Below are 16,260 nucleotides of genomic sequence, written 5' to 3' on the forward strand. Positions count from 1 at the left end.
GTCGGATCGAAACGTGCTGTGATTGGTCAAAGCAGGACGTGCTAGGAGGTGGACTCTCCCTTCTCAAAACATACCCCAGCCTGCCTGATTTCGTCTGCTAGCGGTTCAGGTTGGCTCCCCCGTTCCAAAAGTTGGTACGCGTGTACTAAATACAGTCGTCACAAACATGGCTGACACCGAGGTAATGTGGTCCTTTTGTCACGTGGATTATTTTTCAATTTATCCGAGATAAACCTTCCTTCGACGACTTTTTCCTATGAATTGTATTTTTTTCTAGCTTGCCAAAAGCTTGAAGGATTTGCCTTCGCGCATCCAGTCCGCAAGCACCAAGGAACGGCAACAAGTGATCAAACATGTTATCTCAATTTTGTCAAATCCAGGTAAATTTCCGGTAAAATAAGTTACTTTAATCAGGCTCCTTTATTTTAGTTGATGCGATGTCTGTTACGAGAGTCTGAGTGAAGTTTTTCAAGGCTTGGGCGATTTTCAGTCAGTGTACGACTGGCCTGAACGGCACCGGACACTTTGTCTCTTTTTCTCAATTAATGCGATTTACGCCCTTTTCTAAGCCGGATACAACTATTTAAGCACCTGAGAAATATGTCTCAGACGATGTCATTCCCTTGTTCATTTATAATTCACCGTATCGAAAGGTTCGCGTACTCATTGCTTACCTAACCTAATTTTCTTTTTGGTGAAATTGTGTTCTTTCGGTGTTACAACAGGAATTAACCGTTAAGTTCTTTCTGATCCTGTTTTCGCGCCGCCTTCGCAACACATCAATTTATCTGTAAACCTGAGAACCGTCCACTTGTCTGTCGAGTTTTACCTGTGTGTCGATGAAGGTTTCTTCCCATTTGTGCCCTCCCTTAGATAGTATTCTTACCTTTTTCTGCTCTCTCCTACGTTGAGTAATCTTCTTACATTCTTTTTTGTAGGTATCACAGAACAGGTTGTTCGTGGCCTATGCAGGCTGCTGCCCATCACTTTGCCTCGATACAGTGATAGTAGATCAAAGGCAGCTGTTTGTCAGCTCATTTCAGCTCTCCTAAAACATCACAAAGAATGGACAGTTAAACACCTCACTGCTTCTCTTGGGGAGGTTGCAAATGGTTACAAGTCCTTAGTTCCAACGTAAGCGAATAATTTGTACAGTCTACTTTTTGTCTCCTTTTTTTTATGTTCTGGAAGTATGTATTGATGTAATTTATGACTTTTTTTTCAGGCGCAACACTTCTTTGACTGCCCTTCAGGCCTTGATTTGGTCTTGTATGGTGGTTGAAGTTGGTTTCCAAGATGCTTCCGATGCCTGCAAGTCTGAGTTCCCTGCCCTCTTTGAGGCGCAGGCTGTACTTCTTTGTGCTGTTGTTTCTTCCAACTTGAGGAAAAGCAAACTGAAAGTTTGTCGACTGACCTATAAGATGTGGAAATCAAGTTCATCTGTCATTGACTTGTATGTCTCAACACTTCAATCTTTGAAAGAGCCATCTTTCCAATACATTGTGTTTGGTTCATATTTAATACATCATTTAGTAAATGACAGCAATGCAGAGTTGGTTAAAAAATTTAAAGCGAATCTTTTGGACATGTTTATTAAAGTTGCTGTCAGTGTCAAAGTTAAGCCGCCTGTCTATGTGGTGGATGAGTCTTGTGCACTGTTGCGCCAGCTAACCCATGACGAGTTCAAGGGGCAACTGTTGCCAGCTGTACAGAAGGCAATGCTGCGAAACCCTGAAATTATTTTGGAGTGTGTTGGTCATATTATCTCAGCTGTGTCTTTGGACCTCAGTCAATATGCTAGTGACATTGGGAAAAGCTTGGCAGCAAACCTCCACTCCAAGGAGGACTTAGCTCGAGTCGAGTCAGCAGATGCCTGCAAGCGTCTGGCTCAACAGTGTAGTGATGCTACTGCTATTGAGCAGCTGCTGAATCAGATCTTTGCTGTGTTCCATGGGTCGGAAGGGAAGTTGACAGTTGCTGAGCAGAAAATAAGTGTCTTGCAGGTATTTATAATGAACCCTATTTCCCTGTTTGTTCAATGCTTGAATTGGATTATTAAATTTTCACTTAAATCTTGTAGGGAGCGGGAAATCTGAGTTTCAACACTGTGAGTGGAAGTAGTGTACAAAAACTTGCTACTATTGCTGCAGAGCAGTTCATTAAGGTGGTTGGTATTGAAGGTATGTTCTGAAATAATCTGGTATTATGGTATATTATGAGGTTTGTTTTCTTTTGAATCAATCTTACTTTTCTTTGCAGCGCATGAAAAGACTTTAGTGCATGCCCTTGAAATGATGTCCCTGTGGTGTTCCAAATTTACCAATGAAATTCCGGCTTCTGTAATTGATGGATTGAAGGTAACTGCCATATTCTTTTCCTGCTAGTATACATGTTTCTAACTTAAAATTGATGGCTGTTTTTAATTTTTTTTTGTGTTTTCTTGTCTTGTCTCTGCAGAAGAGCTTAGGGTTGAAAACATCAACTGCACCTATCCGCACTGCTATCATTCAGTGCATGTCTTGCTGTTTCACAAGCAATACTGCTCATCTTGGAACTGACTTGGTTCCGCTGCTCTTGAAAACAATTGAAAAAGGTGCTTCACAACAAACTCAGGCACCTGTTGTCACAGAAGCTCTTGCTGCTGCGTGTCTGCTCCTCAAGCTGTGCTCTAGTGAGGGCACAGTGTCTGAAACACAACTGAGCTCAGTTTTTCCAGCAATTACTGATCCTGAAAAGCAGCTATTTGTAGCTGAAAAGTTTTTGTTGGTTGCATCTGATGAAGCTCTTAACAATGTCATGAACCTGAGTGAACAACTGTTGGTTAATCATGTGGATAAGCTTGAAGGGCGCAGCCAGCCGTTTCATCGTGCAATCATTTTTTGCCTGACCTGTGGCAGTGCAAATGTGAAAGTCCACAGCCGTAATGTTGTCAAAAAAATGGTTTCATCACTTGGAGGAACTGAAATAGCGCGGGCTTTATTGAGGGAATTCACTCATTCTTTAGAAACTCTCAAAATTCAGGTATGTTAAATATTTTCTTTGAAGGCTTTGCTGTACATTATTGCTTTTACTGAATTGAGTTGAATTGAGTTAATATCTTTTCCTTGTGCAGTACACTAGCAGCAAAGAGGCGAAAGAAAACAAAGAAAACTCTGAGGGTGGTACAGGACCAGGTGGTGGACCTGAGGCAACACCTCAGTCGCTAGTTGGTTGCCTCACTGCCCTCTGCTCTGCAAATGGCCTCACACCAGAAGATGCTTTCTACATTGCACAGGAGTCTTTGATTGCATCTAACCACCCAGCCATTGGTAGGTAGAATCTGAACCATCCTCCAATGGTTTATGAAAGCTTTATCTGTTTGTGTATTAATTAAGCTAACCTATTTCAGCTGCTGTTGCCCCTGAATTATGGCTGAAAATTGTGCGGCACATGAATTGTGAACCTGCAACCTTGTTGGCTCGCTTATCGCAGAATATTCGGACCACACTGATTGATAATTACAAACCAACTCCTGTAATTATTACCTGAATTCTCTTCAATATTGATTCCTCTTACAATTAAAGGTTTTAATTTTGTTCTTGCTTCCTCTAGATTATGGAGAAAACGTTAGCTTTGGTTGTCAAAATCAGCCCTAATATCATTCTGCCTCATTTATTAGCAAGAGTAAATGATGGTTTAAATGACCAATCATTATTGCATATAAGCAAAGATGAGTACTTCATTTTTCAAACACCGGAAGGAGTTCTGTATGACAAGAGCTGTATTGGGTAAGGAAACATACACTGTGTTTGTTTGTTTGATTCAAAATTGTTTGGTTGAATGTTAGCTTGTATACATTTGACCATAACAATTTTGGTAACCTTTGAAAGTTAAAATTGTCTATTTTCTTTTTATTTTAGAAAAAATGATGATTCATTGCTGAACAATAAAAACATGAAGAGGGAGAGCAAAGTTTATTCCTACAAAGAGCAATTAGAAGAAATGGCCCTCCGCCGAGAATTGGAAGAAAAAAAAAGGCGTGAAGGGAAACTCAAAGAACCAGAGTTGAATCCAAAGCAGAAAGAGGCTATGAAAATACAGCTTGAGAAAGAAAGTGCAATTCGTTCAAGGCTGACTGTGGTATGCATGGGTGGTGAAAGTGTGCTGAATGTAAAAATAGCTATTTCCTCTTCGTTTTTATTCAAGTTTCCTGATTTTTATTTCAGTTGAAGAATCGTTTGGACAATTGCATATCCATGTTGCGTGCTGCCTTGGAGGGAAATCCAACACATCTTTCTCGATACTTCCGAGAGATCCTCCCCAGCATTCTGACTAATTTAAAGTCACCACTTGCCGCTCCAGATTTGTGTGGTCTTTATGTCCAGTTACAGAAGGGTGTATTCAGCTCCTCCCATATGATCTTAGGTACGATTTTAACTCACTACATTTACATGCCCAAACTATTGTTCAAAATTAAATTGTTGTTTTAAATTTGCCCAGCTGATTTAGTGGGACATGTTACTTTGCGTCTGCACAAACCCATGTGCGACCTTGACAGTGCTTGGGAGGATGAGAAACTGGATGCAGCTGTAGCCAGAACCCTCAACCTGCTCCACAAGGCAACTGTTCGTCCACGCAGTGAAACTATTAAGGGTATGTCGTCTTATTAAAAATTGGAACACCTAGGTCATTATTCAAGGTGCTTAACGTTTTGTTGCTCTACAGATCAAGACAAGAAAATAATCCTGCCAGCTCCTGCATTTTGTTATTGTTTCACCTTTATCAAGAAAGCCTTGGTCCACCCATCTGTTCAAAAGGATGAAATCTTAATGACTAAAGGTATCCAGATTGTCTCTGCACATGCTCAGATGCAGGGAGGTGTTGTCGAACCCAAGGATGGTATTGATCTATTCCATCCAGATCTTTTGCCAAGACGGCTGATGTTTGAACTTTTGATTGGAATTATAAGTAAGTTACTTTCCTCACTGTTAGGGAATGGTATGCATTTTCTACCTTTGACATGTATTTCATTTAATTTATATTTTACTTTATTCAGGTGTTTCCACGGGAAGACTTCAGCAACTTGCCAGTGCAGCTCTCATGGATGTCGCTGCTTCAGGCTCTGCTCTGGAAGGATATGCTAGGGCCAGTGAAGATGAAATTGACAGCCTGCTGTCAGCTCTTCAGAACCAAGACACCAACGTGAGAGATGCTGCTCTCCGGGTAAGTCATATACTACTAACTACTTTGTTGTTTCATTTTATTATTACTATTTGGAATTGCTTCTGAAATCCTGTTTACTTTTTATGTTGACAGGGTTTAGCTGCCATGGTTGCTGCTTTCCCTACCTTTAAGACAAATCCTGAACAGGCTGTCAGAGTGACTAGACGGATTTGGGTTGCAAGATTTGATGTTGTTGAAGAAAACAGGCATGTTACTTACAATGTCTTGCAATGTCAACTCTTTGTTTGAAGACCTCCATTTAAAACTTTCTCCTTTGTTTCAGGGAACTTGCTTCAAAGTTGTGGACGGCTGCTGCTCTGAAGTTGGATGAAGTACTCTGGATGGGTCTTCTCTTAGATGTTGTTCATCCTGTTGACGTTGTGCAAACTTCTGCAGCAGAAGCTCTGGCTGCATTGCTCAAGGAGTTTGAAGCGCCAATCCCTCAAGTGATTGAAAATCTTCTAGGAATATACAAAGAGAAACTGACGGTAAGTATTGCTTCATTGCACCTGACTGGTTTATTAAAATTTAATTCAACCATATATTAATAACTTTGAATAATAATAAAAACATTTATGTATTAAATTTTCCAGATGATTCCTGCCAAAGTTGATAGTTTTGGGCGTATTGAAGAGGAGGCTATTGATGTGTGGGAGCCACGTCGAGGTGTGGCACTTGCTCTTAAAGAATTAGCCCCTTTGCTCACACACAGTCAAGTGTCAAGCCTAGCTCAGTTTTTTGTCTCAAATGGCTTGGGTGACCGAAATGAAGAAGTCAGGAAAAATATGTTGAGTGCTGCCCTTGCATCAGTAGACTTGCATGGAAAAGATACTATCAATAGCTTGTTGCCAGTGTTTGAAAATTTCTTAGATAAAGCACCTGACTCTGGCAAATTTGATGCTGTTCGCCAGTCCATTGTCATCCTTATGGGATCTTTGGCTAGGCATTTAGATAGGGATGACCCCAAAGTAAATATGATTCCTCTTATCTGCTTAGTTTTTGTGTAAAGTGTAAAGTTAATGTGTGGAGTTCTTTAACTTTTTAGGTGAAACCTATTGTTTCTCGGCTTGTGGATGCCCTGTCGACACCATCTCAGCAAGTTCAGGAAGCAGTTGCCAATTGTTTGCCTCACCTTGTTCCTGCTGTCAAAGATGAAGCACCTGTGCTCATTAAGAAATTAATGGATCAGTTACTTGAATCCAGTGTGTATGGTGAGCGAAGAGGTGCTGCATATGGTCTGGCTGGCATCATCAAAGGCATGGGAATCCTTGCTCTGAAGCAGTATGATGTAATGACAACTTTGACTGAAGCTATTCAAGACAAGAAGAATTACCGTCATAGGGAAGGTAAACCATTTCTCTTTTGCAGAATGTTAAATTTCATCTAGTGAGAATGTTTTTAGCCATTCTTGATGTTTGATTCTTGTTTTCTCAGGTGCCCTTCTTGCATTTGAGATGCTCTGTAACATGCTGGGCCGCTTGTTTGAACCTTACATTGTCCACGTCTTGCCTCATCTGCTGCTTTGCTTTGGCGATGGCAACCAGTATGTGCGAGACGCCACAGATGAAACTGCTCGCATTGTGATGAGCAAGCTATCAGCTCACGGAGTAAAACTGGTTCTACCCTCTCTCTTAACTGCTCTGGAGGAGGACTCCTGGCGAACTAAAACTGGTTCAGTTGAACTGTTAGGTGCCATGGCTTATTGTGCTCCAAAGCAACTTTCATCCTGCCTTCCAAGCATTGTGCCAAAGCTGATTGAGGTTCTTAGTGATTCACACACCAAGGTACAAAATGCCGGAGCACAAGCTTTACGACTTATTGGTTCAGTTATTCGAAATCCTGAAATTCAAGGTAATATATTGTTATGGCTGTCGCAATTAGGTTCTGCAATTGAGTACTTAACTTCAATCGTTGATCACCTTTTTTTTCCAGCTATTGTTCCTGTTCTCTTGGAAGCTCTTCAAGATCCATCACATCGTACTGCTACTTGTCTTCAAACGCTTTTGGAGACCCAATTCGTGCACTTCATTGATGCTCCATCTCTGGCCCTTATCATGCCTGTGGTTCAGCGTGCCTTTATGGACAGAGCTACTGAAACAAGAAAAATGGCTGCCCAAATCATTGGTAATATGTATTCCCTCACTGACCAGAAGGATCTTATGCCATATCTACCAACAATTGTGCCAGGCCTCAAGTCATCGCTGTTGGATCCTGTGCCTGAGGTACAGACAATCAATGTTAAAGAAAAAATACTGACATTTTTTTGAACCTGAGCTAATTGTGTTTCTGTTTGTTAGGTTCGAAGTGTCTCTGCCCGAGCGCTTGGCGCTATGGTTCGTGGAATGGGAGAACAAACATTTGAAGATTTATTGCCTTGGTTGATGACCACTCTGACTTCAGAGTCCAGCTCTGTAGACAGGTCTGGTGCGGCTCAAGGTTTGAGTGAGGTGGTCAGTGGGCTTGGTGTTGAAAAGATGCACAAGCTTATGCCCGAGATCATTGCCACAGCTGAGCGCCCTGATATTGCTCCTCATGTTAAGGATGGTTACATTATGATGTTCATTTACATGCCAAGCGCCTTCCATGATGACTTTACTCCATACATCTCCCAAATCATCAACCCCATTCTGAAGGTAAGCCACACATCAGCTGTGATAACATTCTTATTTTTAAGAAATTTCAGAAATACACGTACATGGTTTTCTTGTCTTCTCTAGGCATTGGCTGATGAAAATGAGTATGTTCGTGAAACTGCTTTAAAAGCTGGACAGCGTATTGTCAATTTGTATGCGGAGTCTGCCATTATGCTTTTGTTACCTGAATTGGAGAAAGGTCTGTTTGATGACAACTGGCGCATTCGTTATTCTTCTGTGCAACTTCTGGGAGATTTGTTGTACCGCATCTCTGGTGTCTCTGGCAAAATGTCAACTGAAACAGCAGATGAGGATGATAACTTTGGTACAGAGCAATCTCACCGAGCTATAATTGACATTTTGGGTCCGCTCCGCCGTAACAGAGTGCTCGCTGGTCTGTACATGGGCCGCTCTGATGTAGCACTGATGGTACGGCAAGCAGCTCTCCATGTATGGAAGGTGGTTGTAACCAACACTCCACGCACTCTGCGAGAAATTCTGCCAACTTTGTTCAGTCTTCTCTTGGGATGTCTCGCATCAACTAGCTATGACAAGCGCCAAGTAGCTGCAAGAACCTTGGGTGATTTGGTTCGGAAACTTGGTGAGCGTGTTTTACCAGAAATTATTCCTATCTTGGAACGAGGCCTCGAGTCAGATCAAGCAGACCAGAGGCAAGGAGTATGTATTGGGCTCTCTGAGATCATGGAATCAACTAGCAGGGATATGGTGCTTACTTTTGTCAACAGCCTGGTGCCTACTGTGAGGTTTGTAGTTTTACATGTTTCATCATACCTCTCAGCTGTTCTCCTCACCAACTCCCTCACCAATAATTTATTGATGACAGGAAAGCAATGTGTGACCCTCTCCCTGAAGTCCGAGAAGCAGCTGCCAGGACTTTTGACAGTCTCCACTCTACTGTGGGTGTAAGGGCTTTGGATGACATTCTTCCATCCATGCTCAACCAGCTGGTTTGTATTTTATCCTATCCCAGTGTGTGTTACTCTATTTGAGACAGCTTTATATAAGGCCAATTGGTCTCCTTTTTCAGAGTGACCCCGACCCACATGTTGTGGAGTGTACATTGGACGGCTTGAGACAGGTCATGGCAATCAAGTCACGAGTCGTGTTGCCTTACTTGGTACCTCAACTGACTGCACCCCCTGTCAACACTAAAGCTTTGTCCATTTTGGCTAGTGTAGCTGGAGAAGCTCTCACTCGCTATCTTAGCAAGATACTTCCTGCTTTGTTAACTGCTCTCTCTGGAGCACAAGGCACTCCTCAAGAAGCTCAGGTACAAAGAATAACCAATTGATGGAAAAGGCATCTTCTTCTGGCAACATTTTGGGCACTCACTTATTTTATTTTTTTATGTGCTGTTGCAGGAAATGGAGTATTGCCAGGCTGTGGTGTTGTCTGTTAATGATGAAGTTGGTGTGCGTACTATAGTAGATTCATTGTTGGAGTCGTCACGTTCAGATAATGCTGCATGTAGGCGCTCAGCCACTGCATTGCTCTGTGCATTCTGTGGTCAAACACGAGCCAATTACACCCAGCACGTTCCCCAGCTTTTGCGTGGCATAATTCACTTGTATGCTGACACTGATCAAGGCGTCCTAGTCATGAGTTGTGAAGCTCTTGCTGCTGTGTTCAAGGTACTTAAGTTGATGTTGTACTTACCTACTAGTTGTGAATTGGGTAACTAATTCCCTTTTTCTTTTTGAATTCATAGACCCTTGAAGTGACAGCATCCACTGCCTATGTTGGTGACATTAAGCAAGCCATTCGCTTTGCTGCTGGGGATCTCAAGGGGCAACAGTATATGCCTGGTTTCTGTCTACCAAAGGTAATATTTTATCTTGTGCTTTTGTGAAGTTACATGTTGATTCAAATTCTGGTGACAAGGCATGTATAATCAAACCTTACAAAATTTCCAGGGAATTACCCCTATGCTACCTATGTTCCGTGAAGCTGTGCTAAATGGTCCACCAGAAATAAAAGAAGTGGCAGCGTATTGCATCGGTGATATGATTAAACTTATCACAAATGAGGCTCTTGCTCCGTCTGTGGTACACATCACTGGTCCTTTGATTCGTATTCTTGGAGATCGCTTCAACTGGCCAGTCAAGGCTGCTGTTTTAGACACACTCTCCTTACTGCTCTCAAAGGTAATTTATTTTGCTGTCAAACTATTGGTTTTTTGTTCATGGTGGCTAACAATAGATTTTCTTTGCAGGTGGGTGCCATGTTGAAGCAGTTCCTGCCTCAGCTGCAGACAACCTTTGTGAAGGCTCTCAATGATGGCAACCGCATAGTTCGAGTCAAAGCAGCGGTTGCAACTGGCCATTTAATCAAAATCCACACAAGGCCAGATCCTATTTATACAGAACTACACAACAGCATTAAAAATCTAGAAGACTCTTCAATAAGGTACTGTCTTGGCCTTGACCCTTGGTTGGTCTTGTCAGTGTGTGAGATCCTTTCTCTATCTTTTTTGTTGCCTTTTTTTGTTTTTAGAGAAACAATGCTTCAAGCTCTCCGATACATGATCACCGCTGCAGGAGACAAAATGTCTGAACCTATTCGAAGGGCCATCCATCAGACATTGATTGGTATGCTGAGTCACCCTGAAGATGTCTCAAGGTGTGCAGCCGCCGGCTGCCTCGGCGCCATGTGTCGATGGTTCTCACCTGAACAACTCAACGTTGTGTTATCAGATCACCTCTTGTGTAAGTATTTATTGTTTGCTTTAAATATCCATAGAAAACCCTGAAGTTATGTGATTGAATGGAATACTCAGAGTAGACTTTATTTTCACTGCTGCTTGGATCAGTTGAGGAAAATCGGATAAAGGGGAAAGGGTTTAAACCTCCACCCCAAGGTGAGACGTTTCTATTTTTGTTTGGTAGCAATGATTAGTGTTTGGTAGCTATGATTTGTGTCAGGTAGTAATGATTTTTGTCAGGTAGTAATGATTCGTGTTTGGTAGCAATGATTTGTGAGACTTTTGCTTCGTAGGATGAACTTATTGAAAAAAACTAAAAGTGCGTGAAATATTTTCTTACTTTGGTCTTACTTTGTTTTAGCGGATGATACTTCATTGGATTGGATGCTGAGACATGGAAGAAGCTCAGCACTCTTTGTTGCCTTGAAAGAATGCCCCTCTGTTGTGTATACGGACAATTTCTGTGATAAGTTGCACAGGGTCATTTTGTCTTTCCTGGTTGCTGACCGAGTAAGTAATCTTTATGGAATGTGGTAAACAGGTAACTTCTCAGCATGCACTCCTTCTAATGATTTAAAAATAAATTATTTCAGGTTCAAATTGCTCAAAATGGGATACGGTGCTGTGGTTACTTGTTTGACCATCTCATGTTGAATGAAAAACCACTACCCCAAACACTCATCTCACCTTTCATTAGGGTAAGTGCTTATCTGTTTCAATTTTTCCTCCAATTCTAATCTACTGAAACTTTCATGTTCATTACCGTTTCTCTTTCTATTTCAGACCATGAACCACAGTTCCAATGAAGTGAAGCAACTAGTGTCTAGAGTGTGCTCTTACTTAGCTAGAAGGCATGATAGAAAGACATTCACCCCTGAACTGTTGAAAGTCACATTGCCTATGCTTGTCAATGGAACTAAAGAGAAGAATAGTTATGTTAAAGCTGATAGTGAAATTGCTCTGGTTTCTGTTTTACGATTGCGGCAAGGTGAAGAAATGCTTCAGGTCAGTTTAAAACTAAGTAATGTGTACAGACCTTAATGAATCAGATTTATTTCTGTCATTTTTTTTAACCTCTTGATGCTTTTTTTCAGTATTGTTTGGGTCTACTTGATGCTGGAGCTCAGGAGTCACTCATGGACGTTATTAGTAAGGTTCTTCGTAAGGTAGCAAATCAACCTGAGACCAAGGAAGAGGAATTGGATGACACTCTTGTTACTTGAATTCATTAAAGTCAAAGTAATTTACATCCTAACAACGAATTGTGGAGAGCCCAGTTTTCTTACTCGTGATGTACTGTAGTTTTGTTATTCTATGAAAGACAGGGGTTTGCTAAACAATGTTTTTATGTGATATACTGCTAGCTTTTCTTCTCTTTTAAATTTTCCCTTTCAATTTTAGCACATTAGTGCATTATGGAAGGAAAAACTGGAATTGTTGTACTGTCTTATTTAAAATGGGCCAGATGACAAACTACTTATTTAAAAAAATATAAATTGATGTTGCATGTATTTGTACACTACCAATTTCATTTGTAGTCTGTATACTGATAACGTAAGATTATGTAAACTGGTGTATACATGTGTTGTGTCGAACAGTTTGGAGCAGTTTTATTCCATTTTGACTTTTCTTTTCTATTTTCTTCTGTTTTGTTGTTCAGTAGTTGGTCTCAGTATTCACACGGGTCTCTACCTCTTTGTAGGTTCTCCATTGTTTCTGTTGTTTTGTTTTTCATAATAAAATTTACAAATACATTTCCACAGGATTGATTTTTTCTTGATTTAAGTGTTTTTAAGATCCATGAGGCATATCACTGGCCCAAGGGTGACAAAATTGTCCACCAACCAACCCACAAGCAAGTATAGGTGGTTTCCAAACAGATTGTGTCAGGTAGGGATAATATAAAATTCCACAAGCTATTAGGTTAAAGAGGGGATATATTTGCAATTCAATTCAAAATATCCTCATTACAAAATACAATTGACAAATCTACTTAATCTAAATGAGAGAAAATGTTGTTTTCAGTGGCAAACGAAAACAGTTCATTAGTTCTAAAAGGGTACCATGACGCGTCCCGGCCCATGCCCGCTAAAATTAAATAACCGAAGAAATAACAATAAAACATGAAGCAAAGAACAAAATTAAAAGATTATTTTCATTGAAGGGGACCCTTTACAGTGCCGTGGTTCATTGTGTCATTTGAGTAGGTGTCATGAATGTCACCTTCATTCAGCAGCAGGTCTCCTGGATGTAATTAAAACTTTGTTAGAACTTTGAGCTACTTTTTTTTTAAAAAAGAAAAAAACAACCCCACATAGTTCTTTTTTAGTACCCTACAGAGGAGGTCACCTCTAGCATTATAGGCCTTGCACTACGAAAACGCACCATCAATGTAGAAACCAATGCATTTTTACGGCGCACAACACATATCACACAATGTTTCCTGTTTCCTCTGCGTATATTGACATTAGAACAAATAAGTATGAATGTACAGAACTGATTTTAGGTGTGTACTTCATTAATTAATAATGGGAGGATTCCACAAAATTTAAACCATTTTCAGATCAACTTATAAATTAAGTCTTACACATAAACTTATTTTGGTTCATCAAATTATCACATCTATAATTATAGACAACTTTAAAACAGTACAATCATAGTATTCACAGGTTTATTATATTTACTAAGACTATTAATATTGTATGAAATAATGTACAAAGATGTATTATATACAAAAAAAGAAAAAACAATAAAACAGATATCTGAAATCATCTCTTCTACAACGTCCATCTCCTGAACACAAATCTTACATGTGACAAGAAGGCAGCTGTGTATAGAATACAACTGTAATAAAATGTAACTGAAAATTCATAAGCTTGGTAAAGTGCTCACAGAAGGCAATTTTAAAATTTTGATCAGACCATCTCCAGCAGTGGTACATTGCAAAAAGGTGATGATTCAGATGATAAAACAACAATTTCAACAAAATATAAAACAAACATATCACATATTCATGACGGAATATTATATTATTTTCTTTTAAAATTGAAATTTGAAACACAGAATAAGCGAGAACATAAATTCAAAATTTCAACCACCAGATGAGCAATTTCAGTCAAAAGAAAAAGAACCTTGATGAAATAAAACATCACTGAAATCCAACTGAAATTTGATGGAGGCATTCTACTGGTGTATTGTAATTATGCAGTGCTGATTAATTATCCAATATTTAGAAATAAAGGCTGCAAGATCTCTTCCAAACCCTATGAGGGCTAATTTAAACAATAACATATGATTCCGTCTTCCAAGCCTACATTATTGAAATAAAACATTAAAAAAATGCGGAAAGGTTTCTGAACCACAGCAAACGCATTTTGGGTTAATATTCCCAGTAACAGAAAACACGTTGTTTCCAACGCAACGACAGCCCGACGGCGCGGGAGTCGCTCAGTCGAATTAGCCTTTGGGTTATCACGTTATCACATGGCCGGCTCAGGCCCGGGCCGCTCCTCCAGACTAGACCTCGATCCGGACAGGCTGTTCCCGCACGAGTCGCTGATGGACAGCTGCTCACCCGTCCGCTCGTCGCTGTCCTCCGCGGTGTCCGCGGTGGGCGTGGTCCTTCCCTCGCCCCGCTCGCCCTGCTCGTCCAGCACGGCGTCCAGCTTCTGCATCGACCCGAGCGTGGAGGACGCCCCGGACGCGCAGCTCAGCGACGCCGTCGACATGTCGTCCAGGAAGTCGAAGCTCGAGATGGCCTCGCGCTCCTTGTCGCCGTAGCGCACGAAGAAGTCGTCCCTGCCGATGATGGAGGGCCGGAGGTTGGACGACGGGAAGCGGAGAACTCCGAACGGCTCCCGGAAGGCGGAGGCTGTGTAGCAGAGCGAGCAGAGCCCGGGCCAAAAAATGAGACATTGCCGTATCATAGTTAACACGGAAGTGCAATGCGCGAGGTTCTGCTCCACACCTTTCTTGTGCCGCCGGAACCGATGCAGGCGGTGCAGGTGGCGGTAGTCCTTCGGGAGGTCCTCGCCGTCGCCACTCTCGCTGCCGCTGCTGCTCATGGAGCCCGAGCTGGCGCTGGAGGCCAGCATCACGTCCAGGAGGTTCGCCCGCGCCTGGGGGTTCAAACGAGAGTGAGCAGGGAGCAAAGTAAAGGCAAAGCGGCTGACAACGACAACGCGTACCTTGGGGTCGGTGAAGTCGATGTCGCGCTCCACGTGCACCCAGCCGGTCGGACAGCAGAAGGCGCCGGCGTCGACGCTGGAGGCGGCTTCCACCGACGAGGGCGCGGCCACGGCGACGCCCTGCTGCGGCCGCGGCCGCTGCACCGTCCCGGACGCCGGCAAGGCCGACGGCAGGGCCGCCTCCTCGCCCTCCCCCTTCCTGATGAGGCGGTTCAGCTCGTCGATCACGTCCTTGGAGGTGGCGTTCTCGTGGAAGCTGACGGCCTTGTCGTTGGCGTCGCACACCAGCACCGAGGGCACGGACGCCGAGGACGAGGACGCCGACGCCGGGTCCCCGACGCTCACACGCCCGCACGACGTCGTGTCCAGCTCCTCGTCCTCCAGCACCGTGGCCAGGAGCACCGGCGCGGCGGGCAGCGTCGCCATGATGACGTCATCCGCCAGGACGGCCGTGGTCTCCATGATGGCGATGCTGTCGGACAGAACGGCAAACCGTGAGCAGCAGGTTCCCAAGGGGACTGCAGGGATTGTTGGGTTCAGAACCGATCAGGAGGTTAGCCAAAAGACTACTCCAGAAACACGAACAAGCCGACTTGACTTACCGCTCCTGGGCGTCCGCGAGTACCGACAGGCGTTCCTGGCTCTGCTGGGCCTCCAGGACTGCGTCCCCGCCCCGCGGCTCCTCGCCGGACCCCTCCAGGTCGTCGCTGTAGCCGGACAGCGAGCGCGGCTCGTGGGGCTCGCCCTGGGACTCGTGCGACTCGGCCTGCTCCTCCTCCACGCTGAATGTGTACGACACGGGCCTGCTGCAGCCGCTGCTGAGCTCGGCCGAGTCCTGCTCCTCGCGCGAGTGGCAGTACTTCTGCTGCTCGGCGATGAACTTGAGCACGCTCTGCAGCGCCTGCTCGCGGTCCATGGGCGCGGGCAGGCTGTTGTTGTTGTTGAGGTTGTCGCCGTGCTGCCGCGAGTGCCGCGACGAGGAGTTGGACGCGAGGCTCTTGGTGCTCTCGAACTTGACGAGGCGGTAGAAGTCGCGCGTGAAGTCGGTGCCCACGGTGGGGGACTCCCTGCTGGCGGCGCTGGTGGCGGCGCTCGCCGCGCTCTCGTCGCTGCAGCCGCTCAGGGCCGCGGAGGAGCGCTTGGAGGAGCCCAGGTCGGCGTCCTCGCCGTGGCACCCGTTGAGGCAGCAGTCGTAGCAGTCCGAGGCCGCGGCCGACGACGTCCAGCTGCCGCCGGGCGAAGAGCCGGCCGCGTTCACCGCCAGGCTGGAGATCATGGCGTCGGGCGCGTCCGGCAGCGCGTACGGCCAGCCCGCCCCCAGGGACGCCCCCGCCGCCCGCGCCGCGCAGCCCCGCGAACTGCCGCCCGCCCCCGCCACGCCCGTCTCCAGGTAGCTGGCGTCGTTCCACAGGCACTCGCTCGCGTCCTCCTCCAGCTCCACCGAGTTGTTCTCCTGAAAGAAACCAAGTTCGGTCAAGAGATCGGTTTGAAATCCGCAGACGAATCCACTTCTTTA

General features: G+C 44.0%; 2 protein-coding genes across 3 annotated transcripts in view; one reads left to right on the forward strand and one right to left on the reverse strand.

Moving 5' to 3' along the window:
- The first annotated feature begins 41 nt into the window (after positions 1–41).
- On the forward strand, positions 42–12,322 carry LOC117652084 (eIF-2-alpha kinase activator GCN1). Its single transcript, XM_034396744.1, has 34 exons — positions 42–181; positions 278–380; positions 939–1,134; positions 1,226–2,003; positions 2,081–2,180; positions 2,260–2,357; positions 2,458–3,021; positions 3,113–3,308; positions 3,389–3,513; positions 3,592–3,767; positions 3,900–4,119; positions 4,206–4,404; positions 4,480–4,632; positions 4,705–4,947; positions 5,036–5,202; positions 5,296–5,408; positions 5,486–5,690; positions 5,796–6,170; positions 6,248–6,548; positions 6,637–7,053; positions 7,135–7,424; positions 7,500–7,835; positions 7,920–8,599; positions 8,680–8,803; positions 8,884–9,126; positions 9,218–9,487; positions 9,565–9,678; positions 9,770–10,000; positions 10,069–10,262; positions 10,350–10,561; positions 10,919–11,067; positions 11,151–11,255; positions 11,341–11,562; positions 11,652–12,322. The coding sequence occupies exons 1-34, from the start codon at positions 167–169 to the stop codon at positions 11,778–11,780; spliced, it is 8,043 nt and encodes a 2,680-aa protein (XP_034252635.1). The 5' UTR covers positions 42–166; the 3' UTR covers positions 11,781–12,322.
- A 154-nt stretch (positions 12,323–12,476) lies between these two features.
- Positions 12,477–16,260, reverse strand: part of LOC117652085 — a 76,075-nt gene continuing 72,291 nt past the window's right edge. For both annotated transcript variants that reach the window (XM_034396745.1, XM_034396746.1), the window contains 4 exons: positions 15,347–16,197; positions 14,745–15,216; positions 14,525–14,675; positions 12,477–14,428 (listed from right to left, as the gene is read on the reverse strand). In XM_034396745.1, the coding sequence (XP_034252636.1) occupies positions 14,037–14,428; positions 14,525–14,675; positions 14,745–15,216; positions 15,347–16,197 (1,866 nt within the window). In that variant the 3' untranslated portion in view covers positions 12,477–14,036. The remainder of the gene's footprint in view (positions 14,429–14,524; positions 14,676–14,744; positions 15,217–15,346; positions 16,198–16,260) is intronic.

This window comes from Thrips palmi, unplaced genomic scaffold (assembly GCF_012932325.1).
Source record: "Thrips palmi isolate BJ-2018 unplaced genomic scaffold, TpBJ-2018v1 HiC_scaffold_6, whole genome shotgun sequence".
NCBI classification, from domain to species: domain Eukaryota; kingdom Metazoa; phylum Arthropoda; class Insecta; order Thysanoptera; family Thripidae; genus Thrips; species Thrips palmi.

Bases quoted from the DNA above. Each gene is read 5' to 3' on its own strand.
- LOC117652084 (XM_034396744.1), top strand. The intron at 7,425-7,499 runs GTACAGACAATC...TCTGTTTGTTAG, and splicing joins TGTTGGATCCTGTGCCTGAG to GTTCGAAGTGTCTCTGCCCG. The intron at 10,001-10,068 runs GTAATTTATTTT...TTTTCTTTGCAG, and splicing joins TCTCCTTACTGCTCTCAAAG to GTGGGTGCCATGTTGAAGCA.